General features: G+C 36.1%; 1 protein-coding gene across 5 annotated transcripts in view; it reads right to left on the bottom strand.

The window, feature by feature from the left end:
* grn (GATA binding protein grain) overlaps nt 1-26,275 on the bottom strand; it is a 113,416-nt gene that overhangs the window by 79,300 nt on the left and 7,841 nt on the right. For all 5 annotated transcript variants that reach the window (XM_089736823.1, XM_089736822.1, XM_028183898.2 and 2 more), the window contains exon 2: nt 21,339-21,777. In XM_089736823.1, the coding sequence (XP_089592949.1) occupies nt 21,339-21,585 (247 nt within the window). In that variant the 5' untranslated portion in view covers nt 21,586-21,777. The remainder of the gene's footprint in view (nt 1-21,338; nt 21,778-26,275) is intronic.

Here is a 26,275-nt window from a genome sequence, read left to right on the forward strand (position 1 = left end):
TCCGATCGTAATCGCTTTGTTTTAATTATCAACGTGTCAATGAACTTCAGTTATCACGGAACACAAGAATGCAGTTACCACCGCCGAAGACGAAAGTGATCGAATGCGACCAGTACATCTAATAAGCTCCCAGCGATGTGTGTGTCTTGTACTGACAATTTACCACTAATTCTTTATAGTGTTGTACATTCAAAAAATATTTAACGATGAAAACGGGCGCGCTCCGAATGGTAAATCGAGCTCGCGGGCGGTCACACCTCATGTTGCCTTATGATTGGATTATAATGCTTTTATATTACGTTTCTTATTATTACGGATGGGTGCTACCGAGTGGCGTGTGACAGGCGACGCAGGGAATAACAACGAGTGTCGAACTTAGACGGGAAGCCGGTCCGGTCTCGAGAATTTTGCCTAAAATCTATTCTCGATTTTAAATCCTGAGGATATCGACATAAGACTGATTTATCTTTACATAATTAACATAATTTTTATTGGCGAATTGTAGGAATTGAATTCTTGTTTATGCTCACAAATCCAGTTCCACGAAGTTGTCATCGTGTAGAAGATGCCACAAAAGTAGTTAAGCTGTTAGAATTAGTGTTGTACAAGTACCAACCTCGCTTCGTGGGTCTCATCGATTTATGGCTTACGTTCATTCGGACTATAGATTTTTGATAACGCCGTTCTAAGTATGCTACTTTGACATGATTCATGTTTTATTTACACCTACTATTTTATGTATTAACATATATTTTTTTATTAAAAGTAAAATCTGATTTGTTTTGTTGAAAATATGTTTCTAGACTCTTTTAACTATACTAGCGACTGGTTTTGGTATTACAGACTGATTAGGCTAAGTCATACTTGCAACGATATCATCTAATCGAAACGGATTAATTATTAATCATTTTAATTACAATCGACGTGATTGGACAAATTTTTCGATTGTAACGAGACCGTGAAAGGAATTTCTTTGCATACAGGACATGTTGTTTCAAGCGCATGCGCCCTGCATACGCAATGCAACAAACAACCTCGTTGGAACCCGGGGTGGGTACATACATTGTGTTTTTATTTTATTTTCTTACAAACCCATCACTTCTCATTAAGTGGCGTTTCGAGAATAACTTAACATCACTAATGTCCGGACACGAATTTTATTGTTATTGCATTTTAATAAATTTTCATTGTTCTATTTGTTTTAAATGGGCCCTCCCTTTGGATTCGCTTCCAAGTATTTAGGAAGGAAGTTGGGCTTTTGTTTTTGTTTATTGATTCAGTTTTATGTCATCTTATAGAATGACATTATTAATGCAGATAGCGTTTGAGATATTCAATCACTTCTCACGTTGTTCGTCAAAAAGTACCATGGTTAATTGAATAATAGGAGATGACGAAGTATTAATCCAATAAACACGTCTGTAATTACATTCTCTATATTATATCCAGGAACTAGTGACGGATCCCAAAAAGGCTCTACGCTCTTAAAATAAGACTAACACACCGAATATCATCAAATAACAACCGATCATTCGGTAATTTATTAAACTCGATACATCAACAGCAAGCACTCTGATGCCACCGCAACAGCAACGCACGATCCGTGATGGAGTTCATAGATCCGTGAAAAAAATATCCCGTTTAGATATGTCACGGCGCATATGATCCCGCGGATCAAAGACGCCGACGCTCTTTGCCGTGCCGGCTGCGTACGCGCAATCGCAGAACCTGCCGCCGTGGTTTCCACTACATTTCACTTGACAGCTGTGTCTATGCGCTAGCTACTTTATGCTCACAGTACACGGACAACTAACATACGGAGACGACAAAACCGGTTTTTGAGATACAATAAATTTAGAAATAATGCAAACAGTCTCAGTTAATCATTACATATCGACAATAAATGAAGTCGTTGTGGCCTAAAGGATAAGACGTCCGGTGCATTCGTATCTAGCGATGCAACGGTGTTCGAATCGCGCAGGCGGGTGCTAATTTTTCTAATGAAATACGTACTTAACAAAGAAGGAATAGCATCGTGTAATAAAAATGAAACCTGCAAAATCATAATTTGCGTAATTACTGGTGATAGGACGTCTTCTGCCTATTTCTGTCGTGAAGCATTAATGAGTTTCGATTTGAAGGGTGGGGCAGCCGTTGTAACTATACTGAGACCTCAGAACTGATATCTCAAGTTGGGTGGCGCATTTACGTTGTAGATGTCTATGGGCTCCAGTAACCACTTAACACCAGGTAGGCTGTGAGCTCGTCCACTCAACCAAACAATAAAAAAATTAAAAAAAATAGTGTGAGTATTACACTTTTATCCCTAATCTGATGTGATTATAAATAGAGTTGACAAATGTATGATAGGTAAAAAAAACGAAAATACAGACAGCCCTAATAAATGGAAGCCACTCCTGTCATTGAAGCATCCCTCAATCATAATAACTTGGACGACCATGGATTATGATGAAAGTTTTGTAGTTCAAAATCAGGAAAATCTAAACTACCTTTGTAATTGAGCATTGAGCTTGTACTAAGTATTTTATCATGAATAAAAAATTTCAACTACAATTTTCGTACTTCTCTTTTTACTCATAAGTGAATTTCTTAGTTCGTATTCAGTTTAAACTTGAAACCGACGTTATTCGTACTTCACCGAAGCTTTTTGTCCCGAATCGGTAGACAGATTTTCGGATTCAGAATTCGGTAATATCCTATATTCGAAATTTAACGTGTCATCAACCAATCCAAAACGTTCAAACTCTCAATTATTCTATCGAATTGCCTGGACTGGACAACCCTATTCGCAGAATGCTAGTGCCCGATTATCTAATACAGGTAAACATCCTTCCAATAAATAGTACGACCAATGTGTGATAAATGCTTTTTGACTACCTCAGTATGCAAACGACTCAGCTCATGGTGGTGTGGTTACCGTTGCTTATGGACGTCAGCAATGCCAGCCAAGTCGCCACTTACCTCTAAGTGCTCTCATCAAGTCGTCGCTTGCGACGAAGGGCTCGACGAGCGAATAAACCCACAGAAACAGCGCACTTAGTTGCTCGCGGGATCTTCTCAGTGGGTCGCGTTTCCGATCCGGTGGTAGATTCTGCGAAGCACTGCTCTTGCTAGGGCCAGTGATAGCAACACTCCAGTTTTTGCCTCGTGAGCTCACTTACATGTTAAGGCGAAGCTGAAATAGTCTCTCAAGGCTATCAGCATAGGTAGGAAAAATAAAATAAAAAAACCCCATCAAGTATGTACATTAAATATTCATCGAAAGTTGCATCAAATACAGGCGACACACATGTGTCTTGTCCAAAATCTTGTAAGTTAAAATAAAAGCGCTATCAAGATCAGTCTTCCACATTATCTTACGATATGTATCTCGTTCTATTTATTATCTGTCACATGTTACTATTACGAGCCACTACTATACAAACCAGGAATTTGCAATAAAAACACTCACGATCCGGATAAAGAGATGAACGTATAAGAGATAAGGATTAGCACTCTTCAAACATAAGCATGTAGACTAACACAATACGTATTGAGCACTTGTCATTATGGATTGATAAATTGGTGGACGATGAAAATCTGCTAATACCTTGAAGTGTCGATTTAATGTGACAAATACATATCTCCGATAATCCTAGCAGTAAATACCCGTATAAACAAGATAAATACATTTGATTACAGTTAAATTATTAAAATTAACTGCATTTTATTTTTATTAGAAACCATTTGGAACAAGCTTTGAGCATATTATTTTAGATGTGGCTAATTTTTATTCAACCTTATCATCGCTGCATATAAATTGACCTTCTTCATGATACAAGCTATAAGAATAAAAACGAAATATAAAACGGAGAAGGCATTTATTCACGATAATAAAATAATAAATTTATTAATTAAAATTTTAAATCTCGTACTCAAAATACAATTCTGATATTTATAATACCTTAGAGCTGCTACTAAATTTGATCAAAATGGTTTAAGTTTCAATGATCCAAGGGAATTGACGTATTTTATATAAATAGTTAGTAAAGAATCTGTAGTCTTTCTTCAAAATAGATCTCTGAACTCAAAAATACTCCTGTGAAACTTGGTTAGACATTGATATTATATCGTGTAATGCTTTTATTTCACCGAAATCAAAGCATTCTCAATTCTATTTATATCAATACATTCTAATTATTTCTATGCAATAAAATTTTACAACAAATAGCACTACACAACATACTGTATATTCTTCGGAAGCGTGATCATCTGAGCACAGTATGAGTCGTCATAATCATTTCCATAATTAATATCCGTGAGCAAGTCACGATGCCTATCATCGGCTGTGCTCGGAGAATAAAGGGGAGTCTGCATTCATCAGCGAATTCTGTCGTTTGAGCTTCGCTGTTTGACAATTGATTTGATTACATTGTAATGAACTATCGACGTTTGAATGTGCTGAATGATTGAATCACAACAAGCGACTTGACCACTAAGCCTAGTTTTTCTAATTAATTGACAATAGGAAATTTAAGAGATCATATTTGCCAATATGTACATACCATCTAGCTCCAAAATTAGCTTGCGCGGCTTTTCACTATGACATGTCGTCTTCTCACATTAAAACTGTATAATCTCAAAACTTACTAAATTTTACAGGAGAGTGTTTTAAAGGTTTAACATACATTAAGATATTTTTAATATTAATCATTTTTACAACATTTATTTTTTAGTTTTTACCAGTTACATTATCTGTCTTTTAAAGTAAGATATAATTATGTATTAATTTTGTTAATAGTAGTCATAATATAGGTAAACTAAAAAAGTAAAAACTAAAACTAAACTACGGTCTTTTGACAGTATTTATGAGAAAAATACTGGTGATACCAAACGATTCCGCATATTAACTCAATTTCGAATATTTTTAGAAATTGTACACTTTTAATGCGAAAAGATGATATCTTTTGTCAAACCGATTTTGAAAAGAGTCCTCAGCATTGGGCCATACTAAGTCTATGAGCGAAGATTTACCTTCAGATGGTCCTTCTTTGGCGATAGTACAATGAAAGGAAAAAAAATTGAAAATTAAAATAATTTATAATTCTAAACGAACAAGGACAAGTGCAACCAGACCTTCAGTTTCTCCGCTAGTCAATTGTTTTACAAGCGATTTATTGGCTTATAGGGATAGTTGCGAAATTGGCAGTTGTTCCAGGTCTCGGTGACCCCGCAATCTTGACAATGGCCCGCCAGTGTTCCTGTAATGCCTATAATGACGGCGCCGGCCGGCAGCTGGCTTACATAACCGCTCGTGACTTGCGCATTGCGGTATCGACGAGAAAAATACAACCGCACAGGACCGCATGAGCATGTTTCATTTCGGAAATCGTTCTCCAAACAATTTTATTAAACTATATATGTTTTTAAGCTATTGCATAGCTTTTATCGCGGGCCTTGAGCGCGGCGACCGAATCATGAAATACCGTAACGAAAAAACCTAACACCCCTCACTCCGCCTACCATGTAGCTCGCATTCAACGCATTCAGACGTTGCGCTTGTGTAGTGTTTGTGAATAAGCGCGTGGCGTGACGTCACACTGCATGCGCATCATGAAAAATCTGCCCATCTCTCTCTCGCGCGGTCTAGCTTATCAGTGTGAAGGGGACAATTAAGGTTTTGCTTTTATTAATGTTTAATATAGCGTTGTCTTGTTTGATTATTGTTTTAATATTAAATTATCATTGTCTAATTATAATTGCATAAGTTGATAAAAAATGCTATGCAATAGCTTTACCGCGCCAGTTCCAGAGTGCCACACGTTTTTTTTTTTAAAAACTACCCAAAAAAAAACACGCTTAAATAGCAAATTGAACTGGGAATTTTTTCCTATTGATACCAATCAGTATATTAAAGCGAGATTACAAAATTATTATACTGTCGTCGGACCTTAAATTTGCGTTTTTTGTTTTTTATTGCTTAGATGGTTGGACGAGCTCACAGCCCACCTGGTGTTGAGCGGTTACTGGAGCATAGACATCTACAACGTAAATGCGCCACCCACCTTGAGATATAAGTTCTAAGATCTCAGTATAGTCACAACGGCTGTCCCACCCTTCAAACCGAAACAGAATACTGCTTCACGGCAGAAATAGGCGGTGGTACCTACCCGTGTGGACTCACGTGAAGTCCTACCACCAGTAAAAAGCGTGTGCAAATTTCCAAGTTAATCGATAGTCTTCAAATCGGTAAAATAAATACATAGGTACATACATACATAATAAAGCGTATTAAAAAAAGACAAATTAAAACTGTGGTGTAAAAGCTGATAGACTATCAGATATGGGGTACGATAATTAATTATGAAATGTTGAGATAAGTAATATCAACGTTAATTCGTTATGAGAATTCACGCTCACGGAACACCTGGTGCTAGGCAGCTACCGGATGCAATGCAAAAGTTAATAAATAAATTCGAAGTCTCAGTTAAATCGTAACAAATTGTAAATCTTAGCGTTCGAATTCAGGCATGATCGCTTTGCGCCAAATACACATGAGATGGTAGAAGCGCCGTATTTCTGTTGTTTCTAACGAAAAGCTGTGAAGAGTTCAATCACATGAAACAAGCCTATTGGTTGAAATTATAATCCTATTGCAACATTGAAATAGGTAGGTATGTTAGGTACACATTTTGCCGTAAATACACTGATGTACATACATTTTTTTTTTATTGCCTTTGTAGGCAGACCAGCATACGGCCCACCTGATGGTAAGTGGTCACCGTCACTCATGGACGTCAGCAATACTAGGGGCAGAGCCAAACCGCTGCCTACCATAAAGTACTCTCCGCAAGCCTCGTTTGAAGAAGGACATGTCATAGCGCTCGGAAAACACCGTGGAGGGGAGTTCATTCCAAAGCCGGATGGTACGTGGCAAAAAAGGTCTTTGGAAACGCACTGTCGATGAACGCAGCGGTTCCAGATAATAAAGATGAACTCTGCTCTGATGGCGGAAGGTGCGATGATAAAAAGGAGATGAGGGGATACATATATTACAATTTAGATAACGTTGAAAGGTACCAAGAACTGTTTAATAATTTGATTTAAAAACATCAAACTGCTCATTCGAAATCAAATTTCATCTCACACACCTAAAATGCTGAATTACGTAACACAAATAAATTATAAAAACATCAAAAAAGCTACGCGAGCGGAACGCCTTTTACTTGTTTGCGCTTTCATTCCATTGAAAACAGCATTCTAAGTAAAGTATTTCATTTTATAATCCTACAACTAGAAAAGCGGACATTAAAAAATCAATTAACCAAGTAATATTATTGAATTAATTCCTAATGAGCTTTATCGAGCGCGTAAAACTTTATGTTTTACTGCAGTGAACATACCAACATAACCTAATTGTTATAGTGTAGGTACGTTTTGAAAAATAAATGTACATAATATAAATAGGCAAAGATAAAGCATTTCAGTGCCTTTTTGTCATCTGTTTGTAAACCGCTTTTTCTGTTTTTTTTTTGTTTTAGCTATTGACAATGGTATTAATGAAAAATCTAAAACTATTATTTTAACTTTACGTGAGAATAAGTCAATTATTTCGCCTATCTATAATCTAATAGCAGTAATCCTCGCTCAGGACTTCCGCGCTATACCGCATGATTGTGGTTTTTTTTTTGTGTTGCTCGCTAAATACTCTTATTGGTGTTCATCGCTGAATAATATGTGGTTGTTCACGGCTTTTCCTCTGTCTTCTATCCTCTTATAGCGTCAGGTTTGATTCTATTTCTGACAACGATCCGGCTGCGAGAACGGTGCTGGCTTTTGTTTACTTTAAGTAGTATAGTCTATTTTCAGGTCTAATAGTAGAGGACCAAAGTCAAAGCCTAATAAATAACTACTCTGGAACTACTTAATATAATGTTCCGGCATTGGTTGTGCTTAAGTGCTTGCCAGAGAATCTCAGCCGGAGTTCGTAAGAACGCATTTTTGAAGTGCATAAAAGCAATGTGGAGGTTTTGCAAAAAAAATACATTATCAGAACAAAGGAGAAAATGTTATACCTAATCTTGAGCTGTCAGGGATTTTCTTGAATTTCGGCCACTAGGCCAAAACTGTGTAGGCAATTAGCTTATTTTTTATAGCTGGAATTGGTTTTAATTGGTACTTTAACCTCACTCTTCAGATTCTCTCCATGAGGTTCACCGACAAACTTTGCTTGTTATGAGCTGACTTATTCAAAAGTACACCAATCAAAAACAAATACAAATTATTTTCTTGAATACGTCCCCGTTCACGCACGATATAACTCGTTTGCGAAACGTCAACTAGATACAGCCACATTGTCGATCTACCGACACGTAAAGATTTTGATCATATTGAGAACAAATATTCTGGACCTAACTTAAATAATGGTTTACAGCAGTGTGGACTCACCGCCGCGTATTGTCTGATAGCATAATTGTGCGTATTGTTACATAACACCATCTTACCTACTTCTACCACAAAACAGTCATGCGCTTCGCTTCGAAGAAGGGGTTGATGCTATGTAATATCGAACCAAACGGCTTAATTTAAAATTCCCAGTCCTAACTTGAGACCACAGCTGAACTCGAGTTAATAGCGCGTGTCGTAATTTGGGGTTAAAATTGACAAGAAGCTAATCAATCATACATTAGCAATTAGCTACATACAATATGACGTAATGTGATGTAATTATTGTATGCTTTGACGCAAAGAACTGATAAGAAATGTTGTGTTTGATTTTATTACATCCCTTAAATTTAGTTTCATTTTATTATGTCTTAGATTTATTTTTGATATTAGTATTCAAATGCGTATTTACTTCAACCTCGTGTAATACGGCCATTTTAGTGGTCGTAATATGAAATCTAGATATGCTAGCATTTTCTTAGTCGTTATGACCAAGCTGTTATAACTGTACATACACATGTACCCAAACTAGTTTGTAACACTCCTGGTGATGTTTAACTTTGTTATAATAACATTAATATGTCTATTAAAGCATGCCATTATTCTATCATAACTTATATTTTTATTACTTTTTATTTGGACTGCGTGAACTCCTGCCCAAAGAATTAGATGCCAATCATTAAAAAAAACTCATAAAACTATAATAACAACCAGGTGACATACTCAACACATTCCTAACACCTAGTAAATCACATAATTTATCTAATCAATGGCCGTATAATCAATACAAGCGATACGTGGACAGTTCTATACACTATATCACAATCCAACGTAATAAATCAAATGTAACATTATTACTTACTTAGCGGACGTTTTAATCTACGTTACGTGGCTAAACTAGGTGACAGATCACAGCGTCGGCTACCACTTGCATTTATATCAATAATACCCGTTAGCTTTACTTGTAGTTTTTAATTAAAATATTTACTTAAATTCTTGGTTACCTCTTACACGATTAACGGTTTTAACATTCCGATAAGTGAAATAAGTAAATAATTTGCTTAGTTGAACTTTGCAGATTATAAGTGGCACGAATTATCTTTTAAAATAAAATTTCTTAGAAGATATTAAAATATTTTCAGTAACCCACAGAAACTCTCTTTAGATATTAAAACTACAGACATCAGTGTGGTAGAAATGTCCAAGTATCGAAATAAGAATAACTCTTATTTCATACAAAACAAAGTTTCAAGGCAAATGCATGATTAGTTAACCCCTCTTGTTTATTTCTCAATTACAAAGTGCTTCTAACTTTCGATTACGCTAACGTAATTCCGACTGGACTCTACAGACAAACTTCGTTACATTTTGTCAAAATTCCCGACATTATGTGATTTCGTACAGTTCACCCTTTCGATGAACGATGTTTTTACAAATTTAGATATGGAGAACACAGGTATTGCCTATTGAAGCTTCGATATGTAAAGACAGATAACAGACCGAAACAAAATTATCTCTCTGCCTCTCTTCCTAGCTATTTATCCTACACGGTGGTGTGGTCAGCTTTCCTTATTCCACTCCTCCACTTCGCTCTGTCTTCGACATCATCGTCAGCAATACTGCATTCCCTTTTGTCAGCTTCAGCACTATATTTTCCACTTTGTCTTGGTTCTTCTTTTAGGCCTCCGACCGGAAAAGTCGAGCAACAGTGCCAAATTTCCGACGTAGTCAGGTGGTCTCCTTTTTACGTGACCATACCATCTCAGCCTACTCTCCTGCATCTTGTCGGCGACGCCACGCACATACTGGTGGCAGGACATCTTGTTAGACCGCGCGGGTAGGTACCACCACCCTGCCTAGTTCTGCCCTGAAGCAGTAATGCGTTTCGGCTTGAAGGGCGGGGCAGACGTTATACTGTTAAAAGTGAGACCTTACAACTCATGTCTCAAGGTGGGTGGCGGCATTTACGTTATTGATGTCTATAGGCTCCGGTAGCCACTTAACATCAGGGGGCCGTGAACTCGTCCACCCATCTAAGCTATAACAAAAATTAAAATTAAAATCCACTTCAGCATCTTCGTTTCAACAACTTGGATAGTATGCTTGTTCAGTTGGGTCGCCACCCATATTTCGCTGCCATACATAAGAACTGGCCTTATTATGGTCTTATAGATCAAGCCCTTGAGTTTAACGGGCATCCTCTTGTCTCCGACCGAAACAAAACAAAATTAAAGTTCCAATATGTACGCGCAAGTAAATTATTTAGTGCCACTTGAACAAACTGGCTTTGTGCTTGTTTTATACTTTAATAGAGTCCGAACGGGTCAGTCACGAATAAATTTAGCTATGTTGTTATAAGCTTACAATCACGTGAGTGTGAGAATTTCGACCTTTACGCTCGAAACTTGGGTTCGCTTTGAATTAATTAAAGAGGTTATTTACTTGCAACTTAGAATTAACCTTTTTGTAATATGTATATAGCTTCCGTTCTTTGTGAGTCATTGTACTGATTTTATTTGGATATTTTGTCAAATATCAACCATAAAAATACATCAGGTAGTTATTTGTTTTGTTTATTTTGGATATTTGGAATAGTTTAAACGGACCGACATTATGTGACATTTCTTTTCTATAAACATCCAATTCAATGAACCTGAGCTAGCATATTTTTTACATCATGCACAACACTCAAATAGCAAACACAAAATATATTTCTCAAAGGCACTGCCTTCGACTTAGAACCAGGGCCTCATAGGTTCACTAACCACTCGACTAAGAGGGTGCTCAAATTCATCATATATGTCAAAATCAATATAAGATCAAATAAGCCGGTGGACATTTCTAGCGTTATGGCTAATATACTGATCTTACAAGAACGTGATTTGATTTATGGATTTGAATCTTATAGATTTTGTGATAATTCAGACAACTTATCGATGTAGTATTTCTTTTCTTTGGTTACGGCAAGCCGTAGGCATAATTACAACTAATTTTACGGTTTAATCTCGCATTTAGTATCTTCATTTTATTGATTCTTATAGTTTTTGTCACCAGAGACGACTGACTAACTTTCAAGGATGAAAACATCCCTAAGATAGTCATAGCACGAAGTCTTCACACGGTTTTGTAACTCTTGGGCTTGGTCTGATTATGTGCAACAAGTTTAACATGTGGGGGATTCGTCAAATGGCATACCAATGTTTCTATTCTAATAGACGTGCTCACCGGAGATAGATGTTGATAGTTACAAAATATTAGATTATCCGTAGTTGGATGCAATCTGATAGAGCTATCTTCATCGTGATTTTTACATACTTCTCTCTCTCTCTTCAATCGGTCTCTCATTGCTGAGGATTGTGACTCCGTCTGATTCCGTCAACCAGCTGTCTCCATCAATCCCATTCTGTAGCTTGGTGGAGTGCGTCGCTGACAGGTACCCTCAGTTCCTCCGCTATTCGTTCGGACCATCGTTTGGGACCTCCACCCCTAGACCTTTTCCCCTCCCCTCGATTTTACCGGTCACCACAAGGCATTCCAAATTTAAGTTAATTAATTAAATTAATTCTTCAGTCGACAGACAAATATGAATTCGATTTGTCACTTTTATTTAAATTTTAATTATTCACACTGAGCATCGATCTACTGTTTTGATTTGTATTTCCCCGGTAACCAAGGAAACAATATTACATATTACGAAATATATTCCATCTTTGATAAGTGCCTATTTATAATTACACTTACGCTATACACAAACTGCGTACGTACATAACAAGAAAACTAACTGCAAGTGGCATTTATTTATTACTTAATTAATATGGTGCTTAATTTATGCCAACGCTTAAATACGAATTTAAATTGTGTTTTTTATTCATTCTATTTGAATATAAGACTACGAGAGAAAGAAAGCAAGCGACCGTGTAGCGACTCGCATTACCGTCAAAGATTAACTATACGGAGAAGGTACGTTTTTTACTAGAAACTTTATAACAGCGTGAAACGTAATTATTCTAAAACACAACTAAGATATATTACTTATTTTCGGCGGTGTATTTCGAAAGTTGCTAATAACCGAATGCTAATAGCTGCTAATAACGTTGCCCTTAATATTATTAATAACTAAATATCCTGTTAGCATCCTTGAGCGAATCCTTTTGAAAGCTATCCTAATTCTTTTGACGTTCAACAAGTATGTACTTTCATTTATGTTGAATAAAACTTTTTTGATTTGATTTGATTTGATTTGAATATAATCATAAAGATAAATTATGAATCTGCTTATAAATTTTATAGTAATTTTAATATTAATAATACGGTTAATAACAACTAATCTGTTAGAGACTGTGACTTCCACTGCGACACTAACAGTTTGCTTATGCACAATTGAGTCAATTCTTAATATAGAGGCAGCATTCGTAAGAAAAAACATCATACATTGCCCTTACAAAGTGTCTTCATACAATTCATTTTTGTGGTAAGCAACGGCTGTGCCCCTAGTATTTTTGACATAAATGAACGATGTTAACCAATCACCATCACATGAGCCATAATCTCGTTTGCCCACAACGAAAAAAAAAAAAAAAAAAATATAGCACGACATAGTGAGATATCTAGTATAATGATCTTTCAACACTTGTCCGCAACATCTGTTCACGACTTAACCTAACCTAATCTATCTGAAGAAGGAGGGAACCTAGCGATCAGTAATACAGGTCTTTGAACCTAGTACACACTTCAGCTCTTTCAAAGGCTTACAAAATAAATTATAAGGTTAATTTCTATTTGTATTTGTACTATATCTTTAACAGAGAAATAAATAAATTATTATTATTATCGATCCTGCAGCCGTTCCAGTAGCGATGTAAGACAAATGTGCCTCATTCATCGGACAAAGGACTGTCCAGTCTAGAGCCGGGTGGGTAATGAGTCTATGTCGCTAGCCGTTGGTAGCCGCACAGAACAGTGGGACATAAATCATGGCGGCCCAGGAAATCATTCATCCTCAGTAATGTGCTGCGAAAATAGGCTTCCAACGAATGAGGCCCTCTTTTACAGCGGATTCTAATGAAAATATTTAGTTTAGGCTTTTCGTTTACGCTACGGTTGATAGAGAATCTTGTAAAAACACGTTAAAGCAAATTATTGTTATTTTAATCATTATCCTTTTTACTAATATCATGGCTTTTTTAAATTTAGATTTTTTTCTAAGGTATCGTTAATAAGGTATCTAAGTCGTCGTGGCCTTAAAGATAAGATGCTCGGTGCACCCAAGCGATGCAACGGTGTTCGAATCCCGCAGGCGGGTACCAATTTTTCTAATGAAATACGTACTCGACAAATGTTGACTATTGACTTCCACGGTGCAGGAATAATATCGTGTAATAAAAATCAAATTCGTAAAATTATAATTTGCGTAATTACTGCTGGTAGGACCTCTTGTGAGTCCGCAAGGGTATGTACCATCACCTATTTCTGTCGTGAAGCATTAATGCGTTTCAGTATAAAGGATGGAGCAGCCGTTGTACTGTAAAAACTAAGAACTAATGTCTCGAGGTTGGTGGCGGCATTTACGTTGTAGATGTCTATGGGCTGGTAGCCACTTGACACCAGGTGGGCCGTGAGCTCGTCCACCGATCTGAGCAATAAAAATAAAAAGATCTTAAACGACATAAACTTCATTTTTAATTCAATGACGCTTATTTTAATTATTCAAGTCCAAACACAGCGGCCATGTTGTCCGCCTGTCTCAATTTCAAATTCGAGCACGATACCTTTGAATTTAACATTTGAAGGTTATTTGCAAAAGTCAAGGCATTTCTGGGAAATCAGAATGAATACAATTCGGTATCGATAGGCGTTGATACGTTTTCGGAGTTTGCAATGTTGGATGAAATGATTGAATTTGTAAATCTTATAAGTAAAGAAGTAAATAGTATTATAATAATAAGTATTTAGTAATAAGTCTTTGCGATCGTTCAAAAAACTTATTGATTGAGTATCTTCTTCAGTTTTCGTGAATATTAGTAAAAGTAAAGTAAAAGTAAAGTACTTTACGGTTCGATCTTGAATATAGTAGGTATGTATTTTTATGTTATTATTTCCCACGTTTCGATAATTTTACATTTATCATGCCGTGACCATATCACTTTTTTGATATTAATTTTGTTGTATTTCAATACTGCAAGTTTACCTAATTTAGTCAAATCAGATTAAAAATTTTACTTGTAACTTTTTCTTTTAATGTGAGCTAAGGCTTGAAATAACAAAACTATATAATTTATAATAGTAATTAATAAAATAAAAACCAAAAAGTTATTGTAATAAGAGGTACACTCAGAGTTGAGAAATTCCTCATTTTCTTTCTATTTTAATATCGAACGTTGGAAAATTACGAACCGAATGCATCGTATGTTTAAGATCTGTGATTATAGATACATCGCGGTATCTTAGTGTTTTGAATTATTAAAAACAAAACAGGAGACAGTTCTATGAAAGCTTTATGCGTAGACGAAAACCCGTTCAAGCATTACCAACTCTCCCATGGCATTTTTGTCATACCTTCAACTCGGTTTCGGGATGGCACAGTACCTAGGGATGTCCGTAACCGCATATCGATGTATGACAAATCGTGACAAAACCGCTGATCTACCTACAAATCATTTTGCTATCAATATATATTTTACCGCTCAAAATTCAACTTTCATCGCTTGCTATAAGGTCGTCTCGATTTCCCCGACCGTAACAGTTAAGTTTGATTTTGGGCACACGAATTCATGTGGCTGGGCCGCATGCCTGCGCCTCCGGTACCTCCATCCATCAAGTTCGGTGCGCATCACCTTCAAGGTGGCAATCGCCCGGAAATAACGAGGGCCCTAACAATTTACTTAAGAATATAACTCATCGTGTTAATTAGGAACACATTCATTTATATATTTATTTATTTATTTAGACATTTTGTGTAAACAGAAGGAATTGTAAAGCTCTGTATACAGAATTTTACCTTGGATTATTGGAAGGTTAATGGCTTATGAACAAACCTACTGCTCACCAGATAGTGAGTGGTGGTGGTAATTTTTATCATCGCTCACGATCATCAGTTGCTAAGACGCTGCGTGCTATTACTAATTCTTTATCGAGCATCATGTGGAGCAGAGAGATATTGTAGCCCAGGTATCAAGAAAACCCATGGAAGATCATCCCAAAGCTTCGTAGACAAAAAAGTCTAAACTTAACTTACATTAAGACAGGAGGGGAAATTAGTGCTTTGAGGGCAAGAGAGAGGAAACAGAAGAAAGTACCTATTCCTCAAAACTCACTCCACGGAACACATGTTCGTAAATTTTATCCAATAAAACAAACACGCTCGTAGTTTACTTGTTCCGTAGTAATAACGACATGCCCCGAGCCAGAGCTAAAACTTATTTATTTAAGCAACGCTTCCGAACTCGTAACGAACGCAATCACCATTTATTAAGAAGCAGAAACGACCACAAAACCTATCAGTCGTCTCTCTCTGGCGTGCATTCGGATGCATAGCTCCATCTCGATCTCGCACTGCCGGACTACAGAATCTAATATCAATATTTGGATACAATCAATCAAAGTTAATCACGCGAAAGATATAAAAAGCAAAATGAATTTATTATTATATTTAGCGGACGGCGTCGAATGCGGCGGACCGAGCACGAATGAACAGTTTTTTATTATTATTATCTTGGACCTAGTAATAAACGATTAGAACAAAAACTGGCTGGGAACATGTACAATCATTATACAAGCTGCATACGTTCTAGTGACGTAATTATCTCTGAATATTCATATTCGTATGCGAACCAAAGTAGGGGAGTGAACGACTCTAATTCTCGCTCATTCGACTACTGATCCGGATTTGTTAGATTCATCTAATGAGTTTTATTAAAACAAATTTTACGGTTTACATTTCATTTTTATTGTTATTATATTATTTCGAATGCTTTACAGTTTTCGTGGTCATTGACAACTGACTGTATAGTGTATTGACTAACTGTTAACTGCATTCGTCACGTTGGACATAAGAGAACATAACAATAAAAATTGCTAGATTAAACCACATAATTATGACTGTTAATCACGAAAACCCAAAAAGATACTACCTACATATAAGTACATTTATCTCGAAATTCGATGCACCACAAACACTGTCCATAAGACAAAGAACAAATGGGCAATTTAAAAAGTTAAGTAATTAGGTCAACCGGTCTCTCGTGCTCCGAGGCAATAGCGATCGATAACCAGAGGGTAAAGTTTTAACTACGCTAAAGTACGCCAATAAAACTAAACGCGGCTGTTTCTGAACGAATAGGTATTTGTACGAGTGAAAAATCGATATTTCGTAATTGTGTTGCAGCACTATTTCGTGTTTTTTTTTTGTATCAACTGAAACCTATTCTTATTATTTATTTCTCAAATTTGCATTATTAATTATTCATTTTGAGATCCAATTAAAATTAATTCTACTGTTTACTAATTTACTTACCTACTGTAAAATATTTGACGATAGTTTCAAATTTCATCATTCAAATATCGACCAAAGACACCTTAGGCATCCATGACCACGAAAATTGTACAGTGTTCGAAACATTGCAAAGAATAAACGCAAGATTAAACCGTAAAAGTAGGTTCAATTATTTCTACGACCCGCGAAACTGACTACTAACTTTATAATCACTAATGATGAATTCAAATTCAGAACAAAATAATCTATACTAATATTATAAAGAGGAAAGATTTGTTTGTTTGTTTGTTTCGAATAGGCTCCGAAACTACTGGACCGATTTGAAAAAATCTTTTTCCATTAGAAGCCGACATTGTCCCTGATGAACATAGGCTAATTTTTTTTATTTTTTTTTTATTTTTTTTTTGATTTCATGTGTGTTTTAATGTTTCCGAAGCGAAGCGAGGGCGGGTCGCTAATTAATTATATAACAGTTCCGTCACTATTTGTTTTTAAATTACTCTTCCGACTTGTTCTAGTATATTTCGGTATTTATATGAAATACCATTATTTTATTTCGTTTTAATAATGCTTTAATAACATTATTGCAACTTTAGTGTCCGATAATGTTTAACTCTGAAAGTTTACTGGTGGTAGGACCTCTTGTGAGTCCGCGCGGGTAGGTACCACCACCCTGCTTATTTCTGCCGTGAAGCAATAATGCGTTTCGGTTTGAAGGGTGGGGCAGCCGTTGTAACTATACCTGAGACCTTAGAACTTATGTCTCAAGGTGGGTGGTGCATTTACGTTGTAGATGTCTATGGGCTCCAGTAACCACTTAAGACCAGGTGGAGTGTGAGCTCGTCCACCCATCTAAGCAATAAAAAATAAATAAAAAAATTTATGAATAATCTAGTTCTAGAACATTCTATAGCCTACATGGGTGAGTACCTACTGACATCCTACCTGTTAACGCCATTAAGCATAAATTTAGTCCGGCACATAGATCAACAGTTTTAATGTCGAATTTTATAGCAAAAGTTTTTTTTTGTTTTATTCGGTAATAAATTTAATTCTACGCGATAAATAAATATGGATTGAGTTTCCCTACGGCGATTTGATTATTAATTAATTCATAGCAATCATTCAGAGCTGTATTTTAATTTTATGACCAACATCATAATTAACGTTAACCGAACGATTCCAGAATTATACTAACGATTCCAATATACCTATAAAAAATAATAATTAAAAAACATTTCATTAAGAATTCATTAATGGTCACAATCAAAGTAAATGAATATTTTGAAGCATTTCTATTTTTTTTAAAAGCGAAACTTTTAAAGGAAAGTCCGAAATAGTCCAAAATAGTCTCCTTAAATGTCCCTTATACGAGTATTCTTCATATATTTATTAACCACAATCAACATAAGCGACTATTTTAAAGTACATATTTGTATTTAAAAAAACAACGAAACTTTGAAGGGAAGGTCCCTAAATGTTTCCTAAAATATCCTATATTCCTCATACGTATATTTGTTCAAACAATTGTTCGTAAAGTACACGAGATTGCAAATTGAATAGGAAAAATAATTAGCGTTTGTTGGCAACATCGCAACGAACACCAGAGGCGGTCGGTGTGCGTGAGAGGCGACGTCGCGTCGTGCGTACACGCACGCCCCGCCCGTGTACATTATTTTCACCAATCACAGCTCAGTGGTCCACACACTCTTGTACAAATTCACGCACACGCAATGAGCAATGTTGCACGTACAAACCGAAGGGTAAATTAAAATAAATGCACAGGATGTTACGAATGGGTGCAGCGATTATAATTATTTTCAGTTAAACAACAGGGGGTATTAATTTTGCGATAATAAAAGTTAAGTTTTGGCGTATACAACGACACGAACTAACAGTTTTTTTTTAATGCTTACGTTAATACACCTTAATGATATTCTGATATTCGTGGGAAATTTCTGAAAATTCACCTTTTATAAAAGGCAACAACGTCCGATGCTGTAAAAAGAAATTAACAAAAACAGTCCTCAAAGTATCAAAGTCATATCATTAAACATGATAATTAATTTACTTGGTAGGTAGGTAATAAAATATATTTAATAAAATCAAGCATTCCAACTTCAGTTCTCATTGAAAACAAAACAGATTAATGTGTGTTTAAAAACGGTTTACAAAAAGGATAAGAAATCGAAGTTTGCGTAGTGATGAGCCAGACGTACTGCCAATCAATTTTGCCTGCAGTACACAATAAACAACGATCTCAGCCTTAATACGAACGAAATAGAAACCAATTTACGCTGTACTTTTGTCTAGTTAGTTTTTCTTTTATAGCATACGAAGTTATTAACAAAACGAATGCTCAGTCAAGGAGTGCACAGCGTAGTGATGAGCTGAATTCACTCTACCTTGTTTTGTCAGTTTCAATTTATCCCGAGAATGTGGTAATTGAAAAAAGACATTTACAATACCCTGTAGACTTTAGGAAAAAATTATTACGAACCTACGTGTCTTTTTGTATGATCGTTCGATGATTTTTGTTTTGTCCAAGAGAGTGGACTTAACAAAATAGGTGATTTTATAAAATTCTGTAAATGCCCTAAGAAAAAAATCGTGTAGGTAACGTAAACTTCTCAAGTTAGTAATTGTAATGAATCACGGATACGAGAGACATGATAACGACGACGAAAGCCGATTCGTATACGTAAATGAATAAATAATTTTAAGAGTAACATCAATCGTCACGCGGGTAGTAAATAATTGGACGCGTCAAATCGGAGGACCGCGGTGTCGCGTTACCCAGTCGTCGCCATGGCAACCGAGCTGTCAATGTAACCCGTGATCGGTTGACACTCGAACGACACGTAGCTTCAAGACATTGAAGTCAACGCGTCAGAGTTATTTTAATTTTAAACTTATACTCGTTTCAACGCCGAAGTCCAAACTATGGCGGACATTGGGGACCAAAAAGTCCAAACAAGAAGAAAGGAAGGAAAAATAATTGGTCCTTTGGTGTATTATAATATGAATTAATTAAGATATAGTCGACACAACAAAAAAAACGATAAAACTTGGAAAACTTTGTTTCATTTCTTAAAAATATCCTCTCTAATGAGATGATTCTTCATAAAATTATTTCAAACAAAACATAAGATTTGGAAAAATAAAAATATTGATTTACACGAAACAATAAGCTAAAGATGCTTATTGTATCGTCTATTGAATTAACTTAGTGATCGAACGTTCTATGTCAATAATTTCTAATATATAGAAAACCGGTTCTTCAAGCTTAATACGTAATCAGTCATAACTCCTCATGTCCACAGCGAAATCAAAGTAGAAATGAATGCAACTCCTGTCATTTGAACTTGTCAATGCCTTATCTCATCAGATTACCCGAAAATGGTTAATCTAGATTACTGAAAAGTCATACACAACATCAAGAAAAGAATGCGCTTTCAACAAAAAAAACACGGCACCAAAATTAAGATCAAAGATATTACATTACCAACATTTTAAATTTATTATTCGGTAATCAATGTTTCACATAATTTTATATGTAGATGCCTAAGTAAACTAATCGAAAGGACGGCGTTTGTCGAGCTGACGAATTTACCGGTTTCAGATACAATCAGGGCAACAAGAAGCCGCATCGAGAATCGACCGGACACGATAACAGAGTTGCTTTACAAACATATCGAAAGGCCAAAGCATCGCCGGGCCCGGTCCGGACTCGTCCCCCGCATAAACTACAACACATAACTGCTGTGAACGCGACGAAATCAATTCCCGGTTCCGATTCCGAGAAATGACACAGTTTCTTAAGTGTCGCATCACTACCGACGGACCGCTAAATAAATTTTAATCGTCCTCGCATCGACCACATGCCAATCTAGTCCCTAAAGGCCTCGCTGTAGACGAACTTTTGTACGCACCCCGGCGAGTAGTTAAAATATAAAGAAGAGCCACCTGTCTCCACGGAAAACTTTATGGCGGCCATAAAATTTAAACCTCAAAAGAAAAAACAAAAAGTATGGAATCATTTTTTTTTCTTTTACGAGCGAGGCCCATTTTAGATCGTGTTTACCTAAGCTGTCACCTTACAGAATGGCGATTTTGACTGGTTAGGTCCGTTGAATTAATTGTGGAGTTTTTGGAGAGATATCGCCTGATGTGCGATAACGCGGACCGACCGGCCTGCCTACCGTCGGTGGGACCGATTTGCTTAATTCTGACAATTTCTGTCTTGGAATTAGGGGTTCATTTGAAATACTTAATTGTTATGACATCCATTTCTTGGATATTTTTTTTATTTAAATGGCGTATCTTAAAGGTACATGAATTATTAGGCAATTAAACACATCCTGTGAAAAGGGATTTAGGTAATAAAATGATAAGAGCTTACCATGCGAACCGACAGCGGCCGAGTAGGGGGCGTGCATCTGTTGATGGTAGTAGCGGGCGCGGCTATGGTGGCCCCCTTCGAGCGGAGAATGGAAGAAGCCGTCTCCATTGGTCTCCGCGTTGACGTCGCCGGCGGCCGGGCTGCCGTTAAGGCGGCTCTCGTACCACCGCTGCTGCAGCGCGCTCGCCCCCGCGCCGCCGCCCTCTCCGCTCATGTCCATGACCGCGGCACCGATCTCACACACCATGCATCGCTTTTATACACACGCACTGTAAGTCCACTCTCCTATCCGCATCTCCAGCAGTCAATAGTTCAGTCCGGGTTCGCTCAATCACTAGACGAAAGCGATCGAGCTCAGTCTTGGCATATTGCACGGATTTACTTTCAAACCAGCCTCACATTGCTTTTGTACTACGAAGCGAGTTCATATTGTTCGTACCTGCAATAAAAACATCAGAGTAACTAATTAATTTTAAGCAAGTTAGCTGATTTAAACAATACATATTAGGTACTAGGTACTCGTCCGCTTCGCTGGGAATTTAAAATTAACATTATTATTTTACACCCCAACAAACATTCTCATCATTAACGTCCCCGCAAAACTGGTGTAGGGAATCCAACACTCATATTAATATTAGCCTATCCATTAAGTACATGTATTTTCTACATGGATACCAAGTTTCAAGTCAATCGGATGCATGATTCAGTAGTTATAACGGAACATCCGTAAAAACCACTGTAGATTGTTTATACTTATATATTAGTATAGAATAGATACGGTAGCTCTTTCTCAACTATTGTCACATTAGGTTACGATACATCAAAGAAAATTTGCCGCTACTTTGTCAAAAAAAGAGACAATCAATTAAGATAATAGCGTTGCGTTATCAGAGACGTCCGCGATATCGATACGCTCCCAATTTGATTAGCTGATAGGGCGCGAACAACACTCGACTCCGACGCTATGTGCGATAACTGCGCATTAAATGTTCTTAGTCAACGGGACCGTGATTTTTATTACTACTAAAACCGCTAACATATCTGTGCCTTAAATCTATAGTTAGTAGCTACGATTGTTTGCGTAAACGCAATCAAAGATGTCGTAAAAAACTAGATTCTTGTCTCATCAATGAACTATGGTTATATTGAACAAGCCGAATATAAGTTTATATATCTATTTTCAATGGCTGCGCTCTAAATAAATCAGTCTTCTACTATTTATATACTAATATAAAACAATTTTAATTCGCTTATTCAAGTTTTAGAACACAAATTTTCATTCAATTTTATATATTCGAGCGATGTTTGATAATTTTATGTCTTTTAACAAACAAAAATAATATATTTAGTGATTTTGGAGCCAAGGATCAAAAGAAACACGAATCGTGACCTTTTTGCTGTTTTTTTTTTATTTTAATAAATGTGGCTAACCACATTTTTGTTCCGACGTTACAAAAATACATTGTTAATGAAAACCTTCCAAACACAATTCGAAGCAAACAAACAAAAATTGATGCATATTTTAATTTAAGATATGTTAATAATAAATACATACTTGATGTTAGAAGGAATGTAGATAAATATTTTTGCTTTGTTACAAAACAATTATTACAATTTTCCGTACATTTATTAAATTTTGTCGTTTTCTATATAACTTCTTCGGTCTATGAAGTTTTTTATAGCTTTAAAATAGCCCAATCGGTCCAGGCGTTCTCAAATTATGCAAAAAAACACTGAAGTAAATTTAAATGCACCCAAATCCGTGTGTGTGCATACCTATTCGTTACCAAATACAAATTACATTTAAAATAATTTGAATAAGACTTCATTGTTGGTCACTCGTCTGTGTGAAACTGTATGTCCATAGAATATAAATGTTGCATCTGTATTTAATTTAGTACCTACCTAACAATGTCGAACACTGTTATATAACGCTTAATTTAGATCTGCGAACGAAACCAATTGAAGTTTTATTACTAGTAGCTACAAAGAAATCCGTGTTCTCTTTATAGTAAACTACTTTATCTCATAAATTTGATTTTCGCAACCCATAAATACCTAGAAAACAGTAATTAAGTGCGAGATGCCTGAATAATATTGTAATGATAATGAAAGTACTGATGAAAAAGAATAGAAAACAAAAATAAAACTTTATAATTTTACTATAGGTAGATGAACAAATTATTGCGTTATCAAGTCAATATTGAATTAAAGTATTAAATAAAAAAGACTTATCGATTACATTAAAAGCCTAGAATCACTTTGAAGGTGATTATTTTTTATAATTAAACTGTTGATATGCTAGTGTGTTGCGAAGTTTTATCGAGAATCAATTAATTATAAAATTTTGATAAGATAGCAGGTAAGTTAGATGTTGTCGTAAAGATAATATCGATTATCTATCATCATCGATTAATCGGGACTTAGTCTCTTTATGGACAACATTTGATTTTTTTTGTTATCTGTGGAATTATTTGTTTATGAACTTTTAAAATTATTCGAATTTTGAGATTTAATTAGAAATATGTACAGTTTTATACCTGCCATTGAATTACATAGGTATTATATGTTTACTGCCGTAAGAAAATAAGAATTTAGAGAATGTAAGTTTCGATGGTAACTTAAAGGTATCCGTAGCATATTGTGATATCGACCTGTGGATACATAGTATGTGGTCTCTAATAACCTGTTCATCAGATGGTCTGCGAACTCATCACTGTCCAAATAGTTGCAATGTTCTAAATTATACCTACTTTGGCAACGAAATTTTGTTACCTGTACGCCACCACAAAGCAATTTCAAAAATTGCGAAATTGACTCATTTATTAAGATATCAAATAATTCGTTGCCTTATAACGAAAAAAAAGCGACATTTAAAATAAATTCCATAAATTCTTGGTTCCTTAAATTTAATTGATTCTTAATTTTATACTAAATGCCCTATATTATGTACTTTATCAGTGACATGACATTTTCATGGTAAGAAACAAACAATTCTCAATAATCTAAAGAAATACATTCAGAGAAGGGAACAGAAGTACACGAAATGTCTATCTTGACCTTTAAAGTAGAAATTTTCTGTCCCATCTGCAGTTGTCCATTATAAGAGCAGTTTTGAGTAAAAGAAAGCAATTTTTTTAATGCTCTCGTAGGCAGACGAGCATACGGCCCACCTAATGGTGAGTGGTTACCGTCGCCCATGGACTTCAGCAATGCCAGGGGCAGAGCGAAGCCGCTGCCTACGTTGATTCCTAAACGCCATAAAGTATCAAATAAAATAAGTACATGTAGTTTGAAAACTAACAAAACATGCTCAAATACCGAAACGAATTTACAGTTCATTTCAAATTTTCTTATCCAGTTGATGCCGGTCTGGATATCTATATATTAATACGTGAAGCAAAAACGTTGTATTCCTTTTTACGAAAATTGTGCGGACGGAGGACTATGAAATTTTCCACACTTATAGAGAATATAGAGAAGAAGTGCACAATGCTAATATTTTTTTTAAATAATGCATAAAAGATACATTAAATCAATAAAGAAAACATTACACACACTACATACCATGTATTTGACGCACACACGCATGCATACTATTTATTGTCAAACTTTTGTTCTTGACGTCTGTTGTCAAATTGAGAATAGAATATGGTTTGTCTTTGTTAATATTTTTTATAGTGTAGTCTTGGCGAAATTTGTTATTATAGAAGTATAAAATACAATCATAATAGTGTACAAACTTACAATTCCAATAAATTATAGTGGAATTTCGACTACTGCGGGACCTCTAGTTACAGCAAAATAACAAAATCAATGTATTTTCTTCGGCCCTTGATGCGTGTGTAAATTATCATCAACGGACTTCTTTGAAATCGATGTAAAATGACAGTCGAAGGTTCCATTACATAAAAAAACACATTCGGAGCTAATAAGCGAGTGTTAAAAACACGTCTCACAGGAGTGACTGCAACACAATTAGATAAAGGCCCGTTTGCGTCTTGCTTGACGCAAACACACTTGTGACCGGTATCGGCAAAAATGCGTCAAACGATATTAAAGCACGTGTGCTCTTATCACTGGCACGCAGTAAATTTGTACTAAGAAATTTTTACATCAAGTATTGAAGCCCGATTACGCTTCGTGGTTAGCGTCGCTTAATTTTATTTTTTTATTGCTAAATGGGTGGACGATCTCACAGCCCACCTGGTGTTAAGTGGTTACTGGAGCCTGTAGACATCTACAACGTAAATGCGCCACCCACCTTGAGATATAAGTTCTAAGGTCTCAGTATGCTTACAACGGCTGCCCCACCCTTCAAACCGAAACGCATTACTGCTACACGGCAGAAATAGGCAGGGCGGACTCAGAAGAGGTCCTACCACCACTAAAATAAATGCCTAAATGAAGCACTCAGATTTAATAAAGGCTCGCCCGCCATTTATATATAGGCAGTACTAAGTATATTTGTATATACATACGGAAAGTTCTAAGCCAACCATATTTCTGTTACTTTTTTTCCGTATCTATTCGCTGGTAACCTATGAGCGGGTAGGTGAGCTCATGGGCTCAACCTGAGAAAATTTGCCAATACTAGCCCTAGCAAGAGCAGAACTTCGCAGAATCTATTACACTACCGGATCGTAGTCGCGACCCACTGAGAAGATCCGGCGAGAAACCCACTGGGCTATTTTTGAACTACTGATAACAGCCATAAGAAAACTCATCGCACTCGGACGAAATATTTTTGAAATTTTGCGATTCACATGTCATCATCGGTCTATTGGAGCTTAAGGACACTGATCTTTAATATCAATGTGTGTAGTTAACTGTCATAGAAATAGACTTGTGTGACCTGTCACTATAGTTCTACCTTAATCATAGCAAAATAATTAAATAGAGACAAAAATCTCTATTGTCTTTCTCAATTTTTCTCG

This window comes from Bombyx mandarina, chromosome 22 (assembly GCF_030267445.1).
Source record: "Bombyx mandarina strain Sakado chromosome 22, ASM3026744v2".
NCBI classification, from domain to species: domain Eukaryota; kingdom Metazoa; phylum Arthropoda; class Insecta; order Lepidoptera; family Bombycidae; genus Bombyx; species Bombyx mandarina.